This window comes from Sus scrofa, chromosome 13, assembly GCF_054392235.1.
Source record: "Sus scrofa isolate SSC_HxYL_T2T_F1_AM1 chromosome 13, Sscrofa_HxYL_maternal_Yorkshire_Landrace_v2.0, whole genome shotgun sequence".
In the NCBI taxonomy this organism is placed as follows: domain Eukaryota; kingdom Metazoa; phylum Chordata; class Mammalia; order Artiodactyla; family Suidae; genus Sus; species Sus scrofa.
In genome coordinates, this window is record NC_139395.1 from 208,728,107 (window position 1) to 208,752,182 (window position 24,076).

Genomic DNA, 24,076 nt, shown 5'->3' on the forward strand with positions numbered 1-24,076 from the left:
TGAAAATTTGTTCTTGATGGGATTAGCAGCAGATTGGAGAGTGCAGAAGAAAAGATCAGTGAACTTTCAACCATAGCAATAAAAAGTAGATAAATTGAAGCACAGAGAAAAAAAAAAGAGAGAGACTTAAAAAAAGTTTAATAGCACTTTAGTAATTTGACCTGTGAGATAATGTATAGAAAACAACAGTCCCATAGAATAAAAATTTAAAAATGTTTAAAGAAATAATTACTGTGGTTGTATACACGTGTCAAAAAATTATTAAAATGTACCCTAAAAAATGGGTACATGTTATCGCATATAAATTAATCCTTAACAAACTGACTTAAAAAACAAAACCAGAATAGAAGTCCTTTTAAAAGGAACAAGGATAGATGCAAACGTGTGCTTAGCATGAGCAAATTACTACAATTGATCACTAAATTTGTTCATATTTCTTTGGGAAGCCAGAGTAAAAGAGAACGTATATATTTACATTGTTTTCTTTGCCTGAAAACAGATATCATTAAAATTCCTTACTGAGATATAGTTTGTTTGTTGTTTTCCCAAGAAACCAACCAAGGGAAAGAAAGTGGTGGTTATCTAAAAGAAACTTTTGATAACACAATGACTAATGTTTTCAATTCTGGCTTTAGCAAAAACACAAATGCTGTTCAAATAAATAATGCATGAACCAACCATTTTTATACAAAGTTCAAAGCATTTTGCAACATTTGAGACAATATAGCTCAGGAACATTTTGACGTCCATATATCTACTGTAATTCATTAACGAAGCTTATGGGGTCCAAGAGAATGCATAGTTAATATGGCCATTAGATGAACTCTGAGTATCTGATTTCTTAAATGACTCTTTGAGAAAATCTAGGTCATAGTTAATTAATAACTGGATGTTTTGAGAAGAGTTTCTAAAACAAATATTCTGAATTGTTGGCTGAAGAAAAAGCCATATACTTTAAATATCATATATATGGGCCACAGAGTTGCATCTTGTATGAACTTCAAAAATTGAATTTAGGAGTTCCTGTCCTGGTGCAGTAGAAACAAATCTGACTAGGAACCATGAGGTTGTGTGTTTGATCCCTGGCCTTGCTCAGTGGGTTAAGGATCTGGCGTGGCAGTGGCTGTGGCTGTGGTTCAGGTCCACAGCTGTAGCTCCAATTCTACCCCTAGCTTGGGAACCTCCACATGTCGAGGGTGCAGACCCCAAAAAGCAAAAACAAACAAACAACAGCAACAAAACCGAACTTAGATTTTCACACAACTGGAAGGCCATCATCCTTTAACCAAATGGAGGTGGTAAAAGTAATTAGTACTGACTCATTTTTGTTTTTCTCCGAAAAAGAAAATGAAGTTTTGGTTTGTCTCAACATTTTAAACCATAATTGGTTAATATCCCAGTGTTCTGTACCATGTGATTGGAATAGAAATTAACTATTTTAAACTCCTGTCATCTCTGTGTACTCCCAGAGGCTTCTGTAATTTATTGTCTCTTTCAAAAGGGGTTGAGGCTTTAGGTGCCAGCCAAGATGGAGTGATTCTGCAAGAGCCCATCTCTCCCACAGATTACAGTAAAACTCAGGACAAAGGACATGAAAGTGGATTATCTAACCAGAAACAGATACCTTCATAAAGGATTTTTTGCATAATTTTTACAGAAAGATTCTAGACTAGCGAAGTTTGTTAACTTTATTTTCTGTCATTCACTTTTCCCTCTGAACCAGCAGGAGCTGAGTCCATTGCATCTCTGATGACACTCAAGCTTTCAGACTTCATCCTATGTGTAATTAGCATCATATACTATACTAAAACAAAACAAAACATAACTAAATAGATTTTAAATTAGCAATTTAAAGATTCAAATCAACTTGAAAGGCACTTTGCTGAACAATTACCTAATGTATTTCACACACAAATATTTATTTTTTATATTTTAGAATGTTAGCATTGTCTAAATCTGTCAGTCTCTCGTAGAACATGAGGCTAAAATCTGTCTTTTATTCATTTATGATTTTCTTTTTTAAAAAGGACATTACTCCTTTGTCTCTTGAGAGGCTTATCAAAATGAAAGCATTGAATTGACTCAGGACATTTCTTTAATCACTAGAGAAACATGTCCAGAACTCATTTTGGCACTTCCCACATGATGCCTTGATATTTATTTCTAAGGCTAATACTATTTTTGACATGACCCTATGATTAATCAAGTGTTTAACAGAAATAAGTCACATTTCTTTGAGCTTTATTAGCCTCATGTTGATGTGTCCTACTACAGGCAGACCTCAGAAACAGTGTGGGTTCATTTACAGAATACTACAATAAAGTGAGTATCACAATAAAATGAGTCACATAAATTTTTGGTTTCCCAGTGCATATAAAAGTTATATTTACACTATGCTGTAGTCTATTCGATGTGCAGTAGCATTATGTCTGAAAAAATTAATGTATGTACCTCAATTTAAAAGCTAATTTATTGTTAAAATATGCCATCCATCAGCTGAGCTTTCTGCAAGTCAAAATATTTTTGCTGGTGGAGTGTCTTACCTTGATGTTAATGGCTGATGGATCCGGCTGGTGATTGCTGAAGGTTGAGTTGGCTGTGGAATTTCTTAAAATAAGACAACAATGAGGGATGCATCAATGACTTTTCATTTCAGGAATTATTTCTCTGTTGCAATGCTATTTAATAGAATTTTACCTATTGTAGGGCTTCTTTCAAAATCAGAGTCAAGGAGTTCCCGTCATGGCGCAGTGGAAATGAATCCGACTAGGAACCATGAGGTTGCAGGATTGATCCCTGGCCTCACTCAATGGGTTAAGGATCTGGCCTTCCTGTGAGCTGTGGTTTAGGTCCCAAAAGTGACTTGGATCTGGCAGTGCTGTGGCTCTGGCGTAGGCCAGAGGCTACAGCTCCAATTAGACCTCCAGCCTGGGACCCTCCATATGCCACAGGTATGGCCCAAAAAACAAAAAGAAAGACAAATAAATAAATAATAAAAAATTAAAAAATAAAAATTACTGATCACAGATCACCATAATAAATATACTAACAGTGAAAAAGTTTAAGATGTTATAAGAATTACTCAAATGTAATGCAGAGGCACAAAGTGAGCAAATGCTATTCGAAACATGGTCATAAAAGATTTGTTGTTCCAGGCAGGGTTGCCACAAACCTTCAATTTGTAAACAATGCAATATCTGTGAAGTGCAACAAAGCTAAGTGCAATAGAATGAGGTATATCTGCATGGAATAGCAAAAAGCATGTGGTTGACCTCTTTGTAGGAATCATCAGATTTTAACATAACTGCCTGGGCTGTTTTGTCAGATTATAGCAAGGAAGGTTGAGGGAAGATCTGCCATCTTTCCCTTTCCTTTTAATTGTTTCCTTTCTGCTCCAAAGGCCAGGGAGTGTTTCACACTGGCATCTCAAGAAGCTCATCAAAGGAACTGGTGACATTGTAATAAATAGGCTTCAAACACCAGCAACAAAAAGTGGTTCATAAAAAGCCAAATGTTAGCTAGGCTTTGCATATGGCTCTAACAGTCTTTGCTTCTAATACAAGTAATGCATGTTCGCGTGACTGTCTTTATAGGGACATGAAGGCGCTTCTCTCACTTGTTCCAAGGCAAGCAGCTAATTAGTTTTTGCACAGCTACCAAAGGAGCCAAAGAGATTGAACAGTAACTTCAGTTTCTTCCTCTGGAAGGGATAACTTGCTTACTTGATGAGAATTGGAGATGAGTAGAGACTTTTACTTTGTCAGCTGAAATTAATTCATACTGCAAAGGGAAAGTGTTTGGATGGTATTTGGAATGGCCTTAAACAAATACAGGAATGCTGAAGTGCTTATGAGGAACTTTTGTCAGAGAGCAGTTGGCAATTTTATACTGATTCCTCTTTCTAATTTTTTTTTTTTTTTAAACCCTCTGGAAATTTCTTGTATTTCTTTTGCTTGGCAAGATTGTGTGGCTAAAGAAATATGTATTTTCTTCATGTATGCCTTGCTAGGGAGGTGAAGAAGGAGAAGGGAGGTGACAGGAGACATGAAATATGTAGGGTTATGATACTGCAATCCTACACAATAAAAGGAGCTTCATCAAATGAATAAAACTCTCTTTCTTTAAATATACAGGGACATAACTATTTAATAAGGCTCTTCAAATGCAGAGGCTGAGGTAATTTAAGCGAAGTAGCACTGGTTGCATAATTAATGTGACTATTCTGGCCTCGAAAACAGTATTTTTATTATAAAAGCTCCTTTTCTTTCCCCGGTTTTTGGGATTTTTCCCACATTCAGTACAGTGTTCCACAGTGAAATTGGGGTGAATGGATTCATCAGGATTGGAATGATTTTATCTGTAGGAGAGTTTATATTTTTAGGCAACACTTAGGACTAGCTAACCAGTGGTGTAATGGACATTAGGGTAAAGTATATGAATCCCAGTTTGGTCCCTTATTTTTATTGGGGTCTGTAACCATATAAGCCATCAACTGAAGAATGAACACTTTTGTAGCAAGCGGATTGCTGTATGTATCGGATACAACAGAATTTTTAACCACAGTCCTAAGCTTTGTCCTTTAGCCAAGTAAGAATAAACATGATTTGTTCCCTCACTGTGAATTTCTTTAATTCTTTTGACTTCAGTAAATAACAAAATTACTTTTCCTTAAAAGACGAAGGAGCTCTGTATTGAACCTGACTCTTCCACTGCTCTTATTGGGCTGGAGGAGTCTAGGATGTGGGGGAAATAAGGATCAAGCTGCCTCAAGCCCTCATTGACAAAGGTAGGAAGGTGAAAGGTGAGGATAGAGCATAGCTGGGGAATTTACACACACCCTCTCCTTTTTTCTCCAACAAAGGCATGAAAGTAATGCTATGTACCACCAGGCTGTCCAGAGATGAAGTGATGTGTACCAAGCAGGAGGCTGGAAAGAGCTTGGCCAAGAAGCCAGTGTGTACAGAGCACACTAACAACCACTCAACTACTTTGAATCCCTTCCATTAGATAATTGTGTTGCTATCGGATCAGTGGGGGTTCTAGAATTCCTATGTAGGGGAGCTTCAGCATGACAATCTGATTTGAGAAGTGACTAATAAAATCCTTACTTTCAAGTTGCATACAATTTTTACTTGGAGTTTATGCTAATTTGGGGTTGCCTTCGGTGGCTGGAGTAGGGCATGTTTTAGAGGTTGTACCTGAGAGGCAAATTTACAGACCAAGAACAATTGTACATTTAGAAAGAGGGAGTTAGCTGTGCAGGTGTGTGTTGGAGTGTTACTGCCATGTTGCCATCCAGGCTAGCCCCTGTTGATGTCACTGAGATGAGTGTACCTTTTCTCTGTATCTCACAGTCAGGAGTTTATGCTGAGTTAGTGCTCACATGATTTTAATTTCCATCTTTGCTCTCATATCACTAAATAGTAGGCTGTATGCCCATCTGTGCTGTTAAATCCCTTTACAATGTTTTAGGGCTTTTTGAAATACCTCTGGGAGGTAGTCAGCTGCTATCACTTTTATTTAACCAATAAGGAAACTGAGGCACAGCGAAACTAAGTATTTTGTCCAAAGAACTAATATTCACAGGCTGGCAGCTGAGTCTACTAAATCAAATTAATTCATACTTGAGATGAAACTACATATTTCTTCCAAAGGGATTTTTTAAAGAAGTAAGTGTTTCTCATTTATTTATAGGCATGAAAAACTTGAAATTATTTTATAGAAATGATGCATCTCAATTACTCTTCTTAATAGGAATTTGAGCTCTTATTCATGTAAATGGCTATGAAGGGAGTTTTACAAAGCCCAAAATATTTAAATATTATTCAACAATGTAATAAAATCTAAAATGTGCAAGGAAAATTTATTTTTATTAGGAAGACATATATGTTTGTAACAGATCTTATTGTTAGGAAATTCTCATTAGGTTTTCTTCAACTTAGGGTTTGTTTGTTGATACTTTAATTTCTTAAAGGCTGGAGGCTTTATATTATATTTAAGGGAAAGGTCTATGAGATGATGGTTATCACTGAACCATAGCATCAGGATATTTCTGTCTGCTTTGTGTACTTCAGTTACTTTAATTTAAAGTTAGGAGGTGATAGCTTAGCGCCAGCATTACTGAGATGTTGGTAGAAAGCTACCCAATCAGCACCATACATTAAAAGCAAACGTCAGTGAACTCACATCCTTTAAAACATGTTATATCTGTCATATTTTCTTCCTTTTACTACAGTAATAACATTCTTTACATAATAAAATAGGAGTAGTAGCCTGTGGAGCACTTTTGGACTTTGATTGCAACAAAAATGGCACTTTAAATTGCATCGAAGAAGAATTTATTTCCCTTAGATTCTGACCGGGAATGTTATCACCTATCTGGTTCATGAAATCATATCTCACACTTGAGGTTTACAACCATAAATTTCAACAATGAGTAATGTATTACAGGGATCAGATAGCGATTTTTCAGTGTTTTGTGGGGGGTGGGTATTCAATTTTATTGGAATATAGTTGACTTACAAGTTGTGTTAATTTCCAGGTGTACAGCAAAATGAATCAATTACACATATACATATATCCACAAATTTATCAGTGGTATGTGATCATTCCATACAGTTTTAAAGCAGAGTTTCTCAACCATAAGTTTATAAGCACTATGGAAATTCTGGCACACTTAACTCTGTACGTTGGGCAGTGGGAGCTGTCCCGTGCATCACACACTAGAAACTAGGAACATTTTCTAGTTTTGACAACAAAAATATCTGCAGCTATTGCCAAATACTCGCTGGGGCTCAAAATCAAATCTGGAAAGAAGAGTGCTATAAAATAATGGGTTCCTGAGAAGATACATTTACTATGATCCACCTCCCGAAAGGTAGAATCTTGTAAGTATTGTTGGGACGCTCAGATGAGGTTGAGATTCCAAGGACAGAAAACACCTTGCTTTGCTTCTGGGATGGAACCTGGGAAGGCAGCAAATTTTATAGAGAACCCTGACCCAGTGTGGTCCTGGAGCCAGAGACCAGAGTTGCCTGGGTATTACCTGATTCAAGAGGTTCAAACCAGCCTCAGGATCCCTGAGCACTTTAGCAGGGCATTGGGAAGGATATGACACTCTTCTGAGGTCTCAGGGTATGTAAACAGATGCTGAGAATGGGCAGCCTGGTGGTCAAGGGGATTTGGGCTTAACAAAGATATATGGGAACATACAGTGTCCCTTTAGAGACCAATGACAATAGATAATGGTGATGTGGGACTAGTTTTCATTCATTCTGCCACTATAGCACTGATAACAATGCATATGACCCTTAAACATAGATTAAATCCAGTATCCTAAAGTAAATGATTATTAATTATCCTGAATTAGTGAGATTATATTTTAATCTCACCAACCAACCCAGTGGAATGGGGATTCCAGATACAATTAAATTGAGTTATGCCAAAAAGTCATAACTTTAGGTTTTAAGGGTCATATCTGCTATTTGATGATATGATATGGAGAGGTGTTGAGACACATCCCAGGGCCAGTATAAATGCGACTCTCTTTCCCTGAAACTCTCTTTTCCAGATACTCAAATCAGGAGACTTTCTTGTTTGTTTCTATGGTCTTCAAAAAGAATCGTTTAATCCTTGATCCAATCAGGGTTACGGAAGCCGAGATTTTCTTTCTTTCTTTTTTTTTTTTTTTTTGCTTTTTGCTTTTTAGGGCTACACTTGCAGCATTTGGAAGTTCCTGGGCTAGGGGTTGAATCAGAGCTACAGCTGCCTGCCATACACAACAACAGCAATGCCAGATCTGAGCTGCCCTGTGACCTACATCACAGCTCATGGCAATGCTGGATCCTTAATCCACTGAGTGAGGCCTGGGATTGAACCTGCATCCTCATGGATACTAGTCAGGTTCATTACCACTGAACCATAAGGGGAGCCCCAGAAGCCAAGGTTTTGACTACTAGATCTCCTGTATCTTCTTTACAATCTGAGGCAATATATTCCAAGTGGAGGAAAAGGCAATATACTAGAAAGAAGACAGGAACAGGGAACAAAAAGCATCTAGGACTATAATATAGGTGAAATATTATACTACTCACTCTATGCCCTTATAAGCCTTTTAGTGGGACAATACTTGGAAAGATGAGATCCAAAGTATAAAACTTCCTCAAAACACTAAGCATTATGCATTGGACTTGGTGGAATTTTAGCATTAAGGTGGGGTGACAGATTTAGCAAATAAAAAATTGGATGCCCAGGAAAACTTGAATTTCGGATTAAAAAAATATAATTTTTTATGGTGACTAAGTCCCAAGAAATAATAAGAGACACACTTAGAATTAGAAAAAAAAATTATTCTTTACCTAAAATTTACATTTATTTGAGTATTCAAGTGTTTTATCTGGCAACCTTGTTTTCAGAGAGATTGAGGTGGGCTCAAAGGCATTAGGAAATTCAGCCTTTTGCTCAAATAAATCAGAGAACCTTTTCACTGTACTTACTGTCTTCTCTCTCTCTCTTTCTCTCCCTCTCTTCTTCCCTTCCTTTAACTTCAATATCAGACCCAGTGACCTATCAATTCCTTACTTGCTTGGATTATTATGGTATAGATGGTCTCATAGATTTTTCTACATTCCGAACCTTGAAGCAAGGGTAATAGGTCACTTGAGGATGGGTAAGTGTTTTAACTACAACAGATACTACTATTACAAAAAGATAAATAGGCAAAAATAAGATTCTCTCCCTCTCTCCTCTCTCTTTCTCTCCCCGCCCCTATCTTCACAGAGGCTTTAGAAAAGACTGAGACAGTGCAAGCTATAATGACTGATACGGTCTGAATATGTTTTATCTAAATTTAAGTAGAAAAGGTAGATCCTAGGTGTCTTCTTTGTACTTTCAATGATTCTAAAATAACACCAGTAGGCTGAGGGAAAGTAGATGGGATACAGAAATCCAATCAGGATAGGCGATACTGCGGCTGTGCCTTTAGGAAGAGGAACCGATAAGCGGGGGAAAAGGGCAGTGAGGACGATGGAAGAGGTCCCGCCCTCGGCCCTGCCTCATCTTCTCTCCACCAATCAGAGCAAAGGGGAGGGGCTGGGTAAGCAGATGATGCAGAAAGTTCCTATGTAGAGAGGCTAACAGTAGGTAGAGAGGGCAAAGCAAGTTATTTTTTGTCTTTTTTTTTTTTTTTTTTTTTTTTTAAGATCCACACCCGCAGCATATGGAAGGTCCCAGGCAAGGGGTCCAATCAGAATTGGAGCTGCCAGCCTACACCACAGCCACAGTGAGGCCAGATCCCAGCTGTATCTGACCTAGACCACAGCTTAAGGCAATGCCAGATCTTTAACCCACTGAGCGAGGCCAGGGATCGAACCCAAGTCCTCATGGATACTAGTGGGGTTCATCACTGCTGAGCTACGACCCTGAGCAAGGCAAATTTTAAACAGGGAGAGAAGTGATATCTTTGTCTTCACAGTCTCTGTTCCTCAGTAGCATTCCTAGGAAGGCGTACTAGTCACCAAAGAATATGTTAGTTTGAAACTCTCAAAACGAGCTTAAATGCTGTTTCTTGTCACAATTGGGAAATAACATATGAATTAAAAAGAGAATATTAAAAGATCAATATCCACTTACAAGGGGTGAGTGAGTACTACATTTCGGCACTCAAGGTACCTCAATGTATAGACAGGAAAAAGACACTATGGTATTTTATTCCCACTTTTACATTCTACACTATTTCCTTTGGTATTGGGACTTACCCTCTCCTCTTGCCATTTGTATCTGTTTTTATTCAATAGATACAAATCACATCTTTAAACTGTTTTACTTTTCATAGTGTTCAAACATATGGAAAATATCTCGAGAAAAAAATATTTTAGGAGTTCCCATCGTGGCTCAGTGGTTAACGAATCCGACTAGGAACCATGAAGTTGCGGGTTCGATCCCTGGCCTTGCTCAGTGGGTTAAGGATCCGGCATTTCGGTGAGCTGTGGTGTAGGTTGCAGACGCGGCTCAGATCCCGCGTTGCTGTGGCTCTGGCGTAGGCCAGTGGCTACAGCTCCGATTCGACCCCTAGCCTGGAAACCTCCATATGCCATGGGAGCAGCCCTAGAAAAGGCAAAAAGACAAAAAAAAAAAAAAAAAAAAAAATCAGTTTAATTTAAAAAAAAAACAATTGGAGTTCCTGCTGTGGTGTAGTGGGTTAAGGATCCTGTGTTGTCCCTGCTATGGGGCTGATTAGAGCCCCACCAACTCAGTGGGTTAAAGATCTCACATTGCCGCAGCTCTGGCATAGGTCACAGCTGAAGCTAGGATGCTATCCCTGAATTTTCATATGCCCTGGGTGTGGCCCAAAATAAATAAATAAAAATAACTAAAATCCAATTTCTATGGCTATGTAAGATAAGATATTATCCTAGGCAATAGGGCTTGAGGGGACTTGGAAAGATTTTTCTAAAAAGTAGTAAAAGTGCAAAGAAAAAAATATAGCCCAAAAAGACTGGTACTTTTCCTCCCTGCTTACCTTCAGTTAGCTAGCTAAATCACAGAATCCTCTAGACCACGTGCATAATGATTTCACCATTACCATAAATACTAATGTTCAATTCCCCTTTACAAACTTTAAATGAACAAAACCTCACAGGAGCAAAAGACAATGGAACAAATTGAGTTGGGAGGGGGGAAAGGAAGCCATTTTCTTAAGTGACAAAAAAGCCAGCAGATTTGTAGAAAGCCCTTGGTGTTTCAGCTCTGCAGTTTCTTGTCTGAGCCAATGCCAAAATTAAGACAGTCTTGGAGGGCTTTAGGTTATGTCAACTCTATATGAAATCTGGCAAATTGCTTGCTTTGCACTTATGTCAGGAATGAAGATAAAATAAAAAATATATATTAAGGGAGGCAGTTGAATTCTGGGGTGGAATACAAAATTTCAAGTTTAATTGTAAGATCAGAGAGAAGGAAAGAAACAGATAAGCTCAACATATACATTTACTGAGCTACACTGACTATCCTACAGATATCGTCAATTCATCCTAGGCTTTCATTAAGGTAACGTAAAACACACTGATTAAATTAATGACAAAGACCGAGCAGTTAAACCAAACATCCATGAAAGACCAAAGCATAAAAGCTATAGAAAACTGAAATTCTTGTAGCACAGCTGTAAATTGTTTTCAGTGCCCACAAAGGAGTCAATGTAACAAGATGTCAGAAGAAACCAGTTCAAGTAAATAGAAATTCAATTAAGGGAAAAAAGAATCAAAGATTCTCAGAGAAGAAGGAAAGCAGGAATGCACAGAGCACAGTTCAGTGAGGCCTCTCTTCTCATCAAAGCAATTGGTTTACTGTTTCCTTAGTACTGTATGCACATGCCCTCCACAGAATACCTTGTTCACACCATGAACCACTGAGCATCAGATCTTGTCCATTACTGCTTTAGATCTGTGAGCGCTTTCATTTAAAAATCACGGGTAGGGAGTTCCTGTCATGGCTCAGTGGTTAATGAATCCAACTAGGAACCATGAGGTTGTGGGTTCGATCCCTGGCCTGCAGCATGCTGAGCAACCCAAGCCACAGGCATTTCATCCTTAACCCACTGAGCCACCAGGGAATTCCGCTATTTAAAAAAAAAAAAAAAAAAATCACGGGTAGTGATTGGCATAGTCTATCCCAGCTTATTCTTAAGATAGCCGTAAAGCGATCTTCTCACTTGCTGAACTACACTGCAAACTAATTCTGTAAGTTAACTCATTACCAGAATTTGGGAAAGATTTCATTTCACATAACGGTAATAAATTCATTCAAGGTAATGGGAGAAAATGTAAAACAGAGCGGAGCACACTCATTCTAGTCTCCCCCCAATCTCTCCTTTGGGCTAGAAAAATGGGCAGGAAACCATGGTTTTGTAGCTGATGGATTCTGAGCGAACTGGAGTATTTCTTCTGTCCCCTCACCACTGCACTTTTCTTCATATGTAAAGACTGAATATTCTAGTAATGGGCTGAGCCAGAAATAAGGATTAGATCTTGGGAGGCAAAGGGTACTGCAACAGAATAGAAGCTCTTACACTGAAAAGTCAAGGCTTGTTGGTGGGAGTGGGATAGAAAAAGTGATTTCAACAGTACAGATTGAAGAATGTAGTTTTACAAATACTTGTATTAGAGCCCATTTCAGTCAATAGTAAATGAAAGCCTAGTAGACAGTGGCAAGTATGACTATGGATTCATATCCAAAGAGAGAGTAGTGGTGATACAAACCACACCTCGGCTTATTGGCGATCATTAGCATAGACAAATCCCCCCCCCCTTTTTGATAATTAGCAAAGATGTAGCCAAAAAAATTGAGGCAAAAATCTTTGTAATTCTGAGTCGAAGCCTACGAAACAATATAATAGAACAAGTGAAAACATTAGAGGAGTTCCCATCTTGGCTCAGTGGAAATGAATCCAACAAGGAACCATACGGTTGCGGGTTTGAGCCCTGGCCTTGCTCAGTGGGTTAAGGATCTGGCATTGCCATGAGCTGTGGTGCAGGTCACAGATGTGGCTAGGATCTGGCGTTGCTGTGGTTCTGTTGTAGGCTGGCAGCTGTAGCTCCAATCAGACCCTTAGCCTGGGAACCTCCATATGCCATGGGTGTGGCCCTAAAAAGACAAAAGACAAAAAAACAAAACAAAACATTAGATATTTAAAGACAGGACATATTTGACCTCTTCAATAAGATGCACAGACATAGGAGGTGGGATGAATCTTATAGGCTTGCTGTCAAGCTGTAAATTCAGAAACAGATGGTGGTGGAGAACAAGGTTCCTCCTGTTAATGCTCCTTACAAGAATTCCATGCAAGACAGGGGCCAGCATGGCATGCAAGAGAGTGACAAGTTAGGCTCTAGAAAGTGCTCTGCTACCCCTGTGAGGACACTGAAAGAAAATGAGGCATCTGTTGTCTGGACATGTAGTTGATACTTTGGGCTTAGGGAAGTGGGGGGACAAAGGAAGAGTCTCTCAACAATGAATTGAATTGATTTTCCACATTTTCAATGTCACCATGTGGTTGGAGGACAAATAGGAAGTCAAGCAGAGCCCAAAGAGAAGGAACACAAATGCTAAAGTCTCTAGCTCAAAATAATCTCAAAGGCAAAGAAAATCTATCGCTAAGAATGGCAGCCAGCAAAATGAAGACTCAAAATATGAATCCACTCAAGATGAAATTGCTTTTCTAGGAATGGATTGACATAGTCTTTCAGGTAAGTGCATTTAGGATACTCCAGGAAGGAAAAATTATGTTATAATGAACAAGAAAACATGGAGGAAAATGGATTAGGTATGAATGAAACAAGTATATAACAACATAAAAAAGAATTGGATTAAAATAGTCAATAAAATAAATAAGATTTATTGAACAACTGAAAAAATAAACCACGGTGAATAAATCTAGAGTTTTTAAGGTGTACCAAGAGAAATTCCAAAAGAAGTGGGAAAGGCCAGGAGAATAGGCTTGAAAATGAAAAAGCAGTTTGTTTCTTATTTTCGAAATGAAGAAACTCTAGAATCCTCAAATGCAGTTGTCACCATGAGTGCTGAGCAGTAAAGAAAAATATATTTCTATGTTCCTGGGCAAGAAACCTTACAATAGTAAAAGTAGCAAGTCCAAAGCAGGAAACATATCTTTAGATTGAATGCAATTCCAAGCAAAATCCAAACCAGGTTTCTCATTGGAACTTGATAAAATGATTCTAAAATTTCTATGAGTCCTGAACCTTACTGTTATTAACCTGTTCACATTGGGAACAATATTTTCTATAGTTCCCGTTGTGGCTCAGTGGATTAAGAACCCAACATAGTGTCCATAAAAATGCAGATTTGATCCCTGACCTTGCTCAGTGGGTTAAGGATCCAGCATTGCTGCAAGTTGCAGTGTAGGTCACAGAAATGGCTCAGATCCAGTGTTGTTGTGGCTGTGTTATAGACTCCAGCTGCAGTTCCGATTCGGTCCCTAGCCTGGGAACTTCCAGATGCCACAGGTGAGGACATAAAACAATAAAATAAAATAAAATATATATTTAAAAAAAATAGTATTTCCCAGTAATCTCTTCCCTATGTTATTCTGTGTTAGATTTGGCCAGAGATAATCCCATAGCCATTACTTTCCAAAAGTCACCATGGTTAGATGTGGTGATAGACAGACATAAAAGTATTTGCCCTTATTCTCCTAGGATTTGTACCCAGCTCTTTATTTATTTTATTTTATTTGACTGGTAGCCTGGTGACCAGATAAGATGCCAGGCCCATCACCAGATATTTAACATGGACCCTAAGAGCTGACGGATCCTCATAGAACTTTCTATAAGCCTCCCTTTTACATTCTAATTTTGGAAGCTAGATTTGCTTGGCTCCTAGACAGATGGACTGGAAATTTCTCTTATTCTTCAGTCGCCCCTATCTTAGTTACTTATTGCTGCTTAACTAGTTATTCCAAAAGAATAATTTTGTTCTTCTTACATTGTGTGGGTAAGGAATTTAGGAAAAGCTTAACTTCACAGCTTTACTGTCATTTTCGTGGTGTCTTCTGGAGTTTGCGGGTCTGGAGGGCCCACTTTTGAGTTGGTGTCACCATTTGACGTCTCATCTTCCAAGGACTCTCCATGTAGCTTGGCTTCTCCTATCATGGCTGTTTCATGACACTTTTCACACAGCATCTAAATTCTAAAAAAGCTGGAAATAGAAGCTACCAAGTTTTTTTAGTTCCTTCCTCTACATTTTCTTTCACAAGCATTTCCTCTGATACTGCCTTGCATATTTCATTCTGTCTCCAGGTCTGCTTCGAGAAAATTTAGGACTAATACAGGTTCTGCCAATACATTCAACAACTTGGATAAAATGAGTATATTCCTTGAACTACACCAGCAAAGCAGGTGCAACAGGTAAATTGAATGATCTTAAAAGAATTTAAAAAGTTAAATTTGTGGTTGAAAACTGTCAAAGGAAAGTACACAAATGAATGCAACATTTAAGTTATAAGTAAAACTGATTCACATAAGAGGAGGGAGCAATTTGCCACTCACTCGATACAGCCAGCATTACCCTATTACCAAAACCAAGCAAAACCTGACCAATTCCCAGTGAACTTATACTTAAAAGTTCTTAATGAAATTTTAGCAAACAAAATCTAGAACTATATAAAAAAAATGATACTTGTGATAGTTAATTTATGTGTCAACCTGACTGGGCCATGAAGTGTCCAGATATTTGGAAAAATATTATGGGTTCTTCTGTAAGGGTGTTTTTGAAATAGATCAATCTTTTTTTTTTTTTTTTTTTTTTTTTTCTTTTTTTGTCTTTTTAGAGCTGCACCCGCATATGGAGGTTCCCAGGCTAAGGGTCTAATCGGAGCTGTTGCCGCCAGTCTATGCCACAGCCACTGCAATGTCAGATCCAAGCTGCATCTGCAACCTACACCAGAGCTCACAACAACACCGGATCCTTAACCCACTGAGCGAAGCCAGGGATGGAACCCGAAACCTCATGGTTCCTAGTTGGATTCATTTACACTGCGCCAAATTAATCTTTAAATTGGTCAACTCTTTGTTGGCCATTAAATTCATTTGTTCTTTTTTGTTCCTTTTAATTAATGACAGTAGACTTTCAATAATAAGGAAAACATTTGAGATACTAAGCTTCAAACATTTATATATTTTTTTAATTTTAATTTTTTTTTTTTTTTTTTTTTTTGCTTTTTAGGGCTGCACCACAGCATATAGAAGTTCCCAGGCTAGGGGTTGAATTGGAGCTAAAGCTGTTGGCTTACACCACAGCCACAGCAACTCGGGGTATGAGCCACATTTACACCCCACACCACAGCTCACAGCAATGCTGGATCCCCGACCAACTGAGCAAGGCCAGGGATCAAACCCTCATCCTAATGGATACTAGTGAGATTTGTTTCCGCTGCGCCACAACAGGACCTCCTAATTTTTTAGTAGAGCTAAGTAATGCAAAAAACGAGACATCCTCTCCCATAATTTTAACATGGTTGAAATCAGTGCTCATTTTCTCACTTAGGCATTCAAGCTGATAAAAATAATGAATCACCTTTTTGAGATATTGTTTCTTTGACTCTTTTCCAGAATGTGGTGCTCTGAACACTGGTAAATGTAATTGCATGGTTCTACAATCCATTCAAATTAGTTGCTGAGTTTGAACAACTTGCTTTAAAAAAATGTTTAGAGTGTTATCTCAATTTATAATTGTAATGTGTCTCCTAATTTGACTCCTTAAAGAGGACACAGCTTTTGAGAGGCATAAGGTTTTATAGAGCTCATCAATACATCAAAAGCAGCATTAGGAAATAAATTAATGTTAATTTTGCAATTGACATCACTGAAAATGTTTGCATGATAGGGAGTATTTTCAAATTAATATATAGGAGTTCCCATTGTGGCAAAGCAGAAATGAATCCAACTAGTATACCTGAGGATGTAGGTTTGATCTCTGGCCTCACTCAATAGGTTGGGGATCTGGCATTGTCCTGAGCTGTGGTCTAGGTCACAGACATGGCTCGGATCCGGTGTTGCTGTGGCTGTGGTGTAGGTTGAGGCTGTAGCACTGATTGGACTCCTAGCCTGGGAACTTCCATAGGCCGCCAGTGTGGCCCTGTAAAGCAAAAAAAAAAAAAAAAAAAAAAAAATAATAATACATAAAATCATTGCATTGAATTGTTCTCTATTTCATTAGGTTCCCTCCTGTGGCTAACCCAACTTATTTTTCATTGGTTCTAAGGATCATCAGACCTAATATGTTTTAGTAGCTCAAATAATTGCCAGGACTTTCCCCTCTCCTGAAATCATCATAGTTGTGACACAGAATGGCAGTGACCATTGATCATCCTTGCATGGACGGAGGATGCCCAGTTTGTATTATTTCTTCATATACTTTTGATTATTTTATGTACTTCTAAGTCACAGAGCTGATGTTGGATATTAACAATACACAGTGGGTTTTTTCTTTTTTTTTGTAGTTTCATATAACTATAATTGTCCTTTGACATCTATTTTTCATCACTGGACATAAAAACTATTTTTTTAATTTCTCCCATTTGGTGTAAAAGCTTATGATGTGAATGATAATGTTATATTGATAAAAGATTTCATGTTTTACTAACATAATTTGAAACCACTATTATACATATGTCATACAGTGCTTCAATTTTTTCATTTTTTACCTGCACAAGAAATCTTAGGTATCTAAAACTAAAACAGCAACCTGCTCAGCTGTTTAGATGAAGGATTTATTCATTTTTCTCTTATGATTTTGATTTACCAAAAGATGCCTGACATGTATATCAATATCTGTGTTACTATCATTTCCTGTTCGTGTTTGAACACAGATGACTTAAACTGCTCAAATTTCAGTAACATATTCTTCTGTAAAATAGTGCCTCTAATCTATTTTTATATCTTAAGAAAACATAGACTCATTGCAGTCTTTGGTTATTCTGAAGTTTTCCTCTGCTATGTGTGAAATTGAGTCTAAGTATTGTGAAATATTCAATTTAATATTGAATATTTATGTAATGCACAAAATCCATATTTATGATGAGCATATTTATTCAGATCAAAGAGAAGCTTTACAAGAATTGATAACGAGGTGCAATGATCACATTTGTCAGGGCCTGAAAATCCGGGGGTAAGGTAGCTATTTGTGTTTGAAGTTTAGCTCCCAATCTAATACCACAGAAAACTGAAATTTCCTTTGGAAACTATTACACATTTTAACCTGATTTACCCCTATAATGTACTTAGCCTCAAGTCTATATCATGGTGGGGCAAACAGACTTCTCCCTAAAGAAGACTAAGCCACTGCTTTCTAGGAGCAGGATCCGATTTTTGAAATAAAGGCTAAAAAGGTATTAAGACTCTAAATAAGCTCTGTGCTGGGCTGATTCTTTTGTCTTGCAAGAACAACTATGTACATCTCTCAAGTCCATGTTCAGTGTCACCATATTGGTAGCTTGAAATAAGTCATGGTGGAACCATGGAACTCAGAAACATTACAAATCAGGGCTGATCCAAACTTCTTGGGCGAGTTTTCAAAGTTGGACCATTCATGAACAATATAGAGGATTTGTAAGTAATTGATTATACAAAGTATGTACCATTAGATTATAAAGAGAGATGAAATATGATCACAGAGAATTAGCTCTTTGCTTCTAGAGACTGTATTACACACCCGTCTGTGTGGGGATATGAGGAGCTGATTTAAATAGAGATGTGTATCAGAATAGTTAAATGCCCTGTGCAGCACGGTAGAGTGCAGTGACTTTCCAGTAGAATAGACTATATAGTAATGTCCATAGCTAAAATTTAAAAAACTAAAGAAAATAATATTAGCCAAAGACATGCCTTACTCATGCTCAGGAAATTATGAAGTGGGTGGTTTTAATTAGAATTTACTGATTAAAAGAAAAATTCAGTTCCATGAGCATGTTTTTCTCTAATGGGAGTTTTTGCATATAGCCTGGTTCACAAGGAAATATTTGCTTTCTACTATCTGTACTACTAAAATCTACTACCATTTTCTGTTGCCTTTTAAAAAAACAAAACTTGAGTCAGTATAATGTTTACTGAAATATAAAAACATCATTGGAAAAATAGACATGGTGTCATTAGCTGTCCACTTGTAAACTGCAATAATTTTATGAAAACCACTGCAATAATGTTATTTCTTGCCCATTTTTAACACCATCTGCCATCTGCTAGTCCAAGGATTGATGTTTTCTAAAGTCAGATAGTAAATGTATTAAGCTATGCAAGTCCCATTATGTCTTTGTCATATGCATATTTTCTTGATCTGCTTTACTTTCTTTGTATTTTTTGTTGTTTGTTTTGTTGTCTGTTTTTTTTTCCCCCTTAAACACTTACAGTCTTATCTTGCTGGCAGGATTTCCCGAGGATTTGGCTGCTCCTGTCTAATAAACTCCCTTGTGTATTTTCCCAGCAATATTCTTTCAAACCTCCCATGAATTCTATTCATTAATCCTGCTCTCATTTTCATTGATACCCATATTTTCATCTTTATAAACACTGCATTCTCATACTTTTTTTTTTCAAAATCATGTATTAATTTTCTCTTTTGATCTTAGTATTTCTTTCACTGCTCTTTCTTTCTTTTTCTTTCTTTCTTTCTTTCTTTCTTTCTTTCTTTCTTTCTTTCTTTCTTTCTTCCTTCCTTCCTTCCTTCCTTCCTTCCTTCCTTCCTTTCTTTCTCTCTCTCTTTCCCTTCCTTCCTCCCTCCCTCCCTCTCTCTCTCTCTTTCTTTCTTTCTTTCTTTCTTCTTTTTTTATGGCACCTGTGGCATATGGAAGTTCCTGGGCCAGGGGCTGGATCAGAGTTGCAGCTGCAGCCTATGCCACAGCCACAGCAACACCAAACCTGATCTGCGTCTGTGCTCTATGCCACAGCTTTCGACAATGCTGGATCCTTAACCCACTGAGTGAGGCCAGGGATTGAACTCACATCCTCACTGAGATAACATCATGTCCTCAACCCACTGAGCCACAATGGGAACTCCTCCTTGCAGCTTTTTGTTTTCTTAATTCTCTGCCACTTTCTTTTACATATATATTTTAGATATTATAAAGTATCCTAATTTCTATTAGTCACTCATTCTCATTGTGTAGAATGTATTATTTATGTCTCTCTCTCTCCTGATCATTAATCTTTCTTGACTTCCTTTTTATTACTTTTCTCACTTATAACAATCTGCTTTCTCTACCTTCATCCTGTTGCTTATTTTTGTTTACCCTTCCACACTCCATACCATGTATTTACTGACAGCTACATAACAGTTACTTTAAAAGCAAGATAAAAGATAAGTTCCCAGTTAAAACTTCATAAACTATCAATATTTAACTTCTGATAACTTTTATCATTTACACCTTCCCTTTTGTGCAAAGAAAATACATGAACAACTCTATCTAAATGCTTCCTCCTTAGCCACACCTGGCATTTTTTTCCCATGAACACCCATGAGGAATTTGATAAATGTTTAGCAAATTGTGTGAAGAAAAGCTAGTGATAGAAATCTGCTGTTTAATCCTCAGATTTTTCTTTTGGAAATATTTTCCTGGAAGTTACTCGACACTTATTTTAAGAGGAGATTATGATGGAAAGAAATAGGGTCCATTTAGCCAAAAATAGAAAATAGAAACAATTATTTTTCCAACATTAATTTAAAAGAACAAAAAGAGACTACTGTAATTTTGAAAACCTGAATAGTCAGTGTACTTCTAAAATTATCCAGATTTTTCTGGATGTATTGATACAGATTAAAACAATGTTTTATAATATTCTCATAATGGTTTGAAAAGTTTATAAAAAGGTCAGCAACATTTTATTGATTTATATATTTATTTTTCCATTTCCTACTTACTATTTTCCATATACGCCTTTAAGATCATTCCTTTAGGAAGTGTTTTCCTCCAATGTGAGTGGGTTTTTACTGAATAAATGAAATTGGCTTTGCTTCATAGACATTACCTTAAGCTAATTCCGCCAGATTCAAGACCCCTTTTTATGAAATGCTTTCAAATCAGAATCCGTTATGTTATCATGCTGCCCTTTGAACTTGTTTCAGAGTTTGTGAGAAGTAACCGTGTTACTATTCCTTTCCTTTCCACGTCATTGAGAAAGCATTTAATCTGATATGGTTTAAGAAATAATCAGAACATAAAAAATTTTGAAGAATTGCCTGCTTTTCCACAAAGAATTTTATTGGTCTAGATAAGAATTGGATTTTAAACTTAGGTGATTAACACATAACTCTTTTATTAGACTTCTACTATTGCCAGAGTAGTTGATGTGAAATCTTTGTGAAATTCCTTTACATGATAAACTCCAAGTTGCATCTATCTTCTAAAATAAATTTTAGTAGTGGAAGCCCAAATTCTCTTTCTACATAAAAGTGTTTATTTTAAATTTTCTCAGCTGCCTTTATGTAAGGGGATACTGGATATTATTAAGGCCATATGTTATAAAAGTAGATTAACTGATTATATAATGCATAGGTCTAAATCACATTGATTTTAATTATTTAACTTGATGAAATTTCCTGTTTTAATATTTCAATGTTTCCTATTGAAATTAGATATTGATTTAGATTCACTCGTTTGCTCTTATAGTTCAAATGCTTTAAAAATAAGCACTATGAAATAATTTTCTTAAATGACTTAATTTGTTTCAATCTCTTCTTTTAAGCAACTTTATCCAAAGTGATTTCCTGAGTCTCTTCTGAATAAAGATATCTACTTAGGCTTATTTTGGATTTATAGAAAATTGCAGATGGAAGCAAATTAAAATAAGAAGATTAAAAGATTAAACTGAGGAAGGTCTGGAAAGAGGGGAGGATGAAGATATGATAATGGTAGTAATACTGTATAATATTAACATCGGGATTCAGTGATATGAGTTTTGACGCTTATAGATTCTACTTGAGCACAAGAGACTGTGTTCAGGATGCAGGGAAAAGACACAGACCTTTGCTGTGCAAAAGCTTTTGAATTTGATTTTGTCCCACTTGTTTATTTTTGCTTTTGAAGTCAGATTCAAAAAATCATCACCAAGACCAATGCCAAAGAGTTTATTGCCTATGTTTCCTTCCAGAAGTTTTATGATTTCAGGTCTTAAATTCAATTCTTTAGTCTATTTTGAATTAATTTTGAGTATGATGTAATACAGTAATTCATCTAGTTTCATTCTTTTTCATGTATTGGTCCAATTTCCCAACACCTTTTATCAAAGAGGCTGTCCTTTCCCTGTTGTATATTCTTAAGTCCTTTGTTGAAAATTAATTGACCTATATACATGGGTTTATTGTTGGGCTCTCTATTCTGTTCCATTGATCTATGTGTATGTTTTTACACCAATACCATACTGATTTGATTGCTATAGCTTGGTGATATAGTTTGAAATTTGGAAGCATGTTGCCTCTAGCTTAGTGCTTCTTTCTTAAGTTGACTTTGGCTACTCAGGGTCTTTTGGGGTTCCATACAAAGTTCTTATCTCATGAAAAAGAAAATCAAACTAATTTTTGTATCAGTGCATGGTGACCAGACTTATTGTAGTGATGATTTCACAGTGTATATGAATATTGAGTCATTATGTTGCACACCTGAATCTAATTTTATTAGTAATACCTCAATAATTAAAATAAAGGTACAAATCATTGACCATTATAAGGTAACACTGAATGAAATTTACTTTTAGTAAGTTTGCCATAGAGATATGAGTATGATACCAAAACATTTCTCAGTATTTTTCCCCACAAGTTTTACTAAGACACAACTTTATCATTACTTAAGATTGAAATTTTTCCTGAAAGAAGAGTGGACCTGTTTATTAGCAATATCTTCAAGGGAAACTGTATTTAATGCTATCTGACTGTTTACTTTTTTTGGTTCAACATAGTCAAAATGTGAGCAAAGGAACGTAATATTAAATCATTCATACCTAGTACTTAAAGGAGAGTGTCATAAAAATTATCTCTTTTTTTTTCATGTAGAAAATCAAGTAGGTAGAAAGGATAAATGCCACAATCATTTTATCCTGAATGAGCATTAAAGAACTCACATTAATTTTATTTTAGTCTTTGCCTGTACTCTTCAAAGTGCAGAACACATCTGTAAATTAGTGCCAACACATGAGATTTTAGTAACACTAAATTAAATAATACATGTGATTACATGCATTTAGGGAAAAAATCCTTTAGTTTATTTTTACCTTTTTTAGGTTGTTATTTAAATTGAAAACTTATAGTCCTGTTCTCAGAATACATTAAGACTTCTAGACTATTTTCTCTACACATAAGAAGAATGCATTAATGTCTACCATGTTAATTATTAATTAATGAAAGAAGACAATTATGGCTTAATGGGGTTAACATAATTTTTGAATATCCAGCATATTCATCTTCTTTTCTCTGCCAAACCTCCACAAGTGTAATTTGGACCCATATCTGAATTTTTCAACCTTCAACTTATTTTTAAAATATTTCTTTTCTTAGTGTCTTCTCCTACTCCTCAATGTTAAGAGCTCATCCAGTACTTGAGGTGTTAGATTCCCATTTTCTAAAATGAAACAATTACAGACTTTCTCAATCTGACAATATTGAGAAGGCAAGTGTTCTTTTTCTTCTGTGATCTTTCTAAGTGAAGGACTATGCACCCCCAATCTAATGTTTATTGAATAGTCTTTGTCCAAAGTCTGTGCAATTATTTCTGCTCTTTCTCATGTCTGGAAATGCTTGTCCAGGTAATTCTGTTCTAACTCTACTCAATGAAAAGGTCCAGCTTGAATCACACTTAACTCTATCCACCTTTCTCTGTCTATTCTTTTGCCTCTAATGAAGTCTAGTCTATATTATCAACTTAGTTAGCATGTGCTGCTTTGTGGAGTCAGTTAACTATTGTGTTATCAGGGGGCTGGTTATCTTTTAATGTGTTTATTTTGTATGAGGGATTACAAATCCAAATGTCTCTGGTGATCAAGGCTATCAGTGAGTGAATCAGCCCATTGTGAATGCAGGATGTGGACACTGTAATGGTGGAAGCAGCTGTGACATACAGAATGTGCCACCTGACTCAAGGAGGTAGCCCTTTCTCGGCTCCACCCAACAGTACTCTACAGGGATACAGGGCTCATATCCCCAGATCTTTCTATTGAAAATAAATAAGTGTAACAAATAAATCAGAACATTAAATTTTTATGTAATTTTTTTAATGTTTAGAAGTTGGCTCAAAAATTCTAAAAATATAGTATGAACCTTATTCAGTAATAGGTCACTGTGTATACAGACGTTTACTTATATTCCTATAAATCTATTTGTCTTCACATTTTAAAGACATTTCTGGGAGTGTCTGTTATGGCTCAGCTGTAACGAACCCAACTAGTATCCACGAGGACGCAGGTTTGATCCCTGGCTCCACTCAGTGGGTTAAGGCTCTGGTGTTGCCATCAGCTGTGGTGTAGGTCACAGACACAGCTCAGATCCTGCATTGCTGTGGGTGTGGTGTAGGCTGGTAGTTGCAGTT

At 36.7% G+C, this 24,076-nt stretch overlaps 1 protein-coding gene across 1 annotated transcript in view; it reads left to right on the forward strand.

Annotated features, from left to right (window-relative positions):
• LOC146397855 (uncharacterized) overlaps positions 1–24,076 on the forward strand; it is a 59,336-nt gene that overhangs the window by 34,751 nt on the left and 509 nt on the right. Inside the window, exon 4 of the mRNA XM_084991924.1 lies at positions 14,808–14,915. Within this exon, the coding sequence (XP_084848050.1) occupies positions 14,808–14,875 (68 nt within the window). The 3' untranslated portion in view covers positions 14,876–14,915. The remainder of the gene's footprint in view (positions 1–14,807; positions 14,916–24,076) is intronic.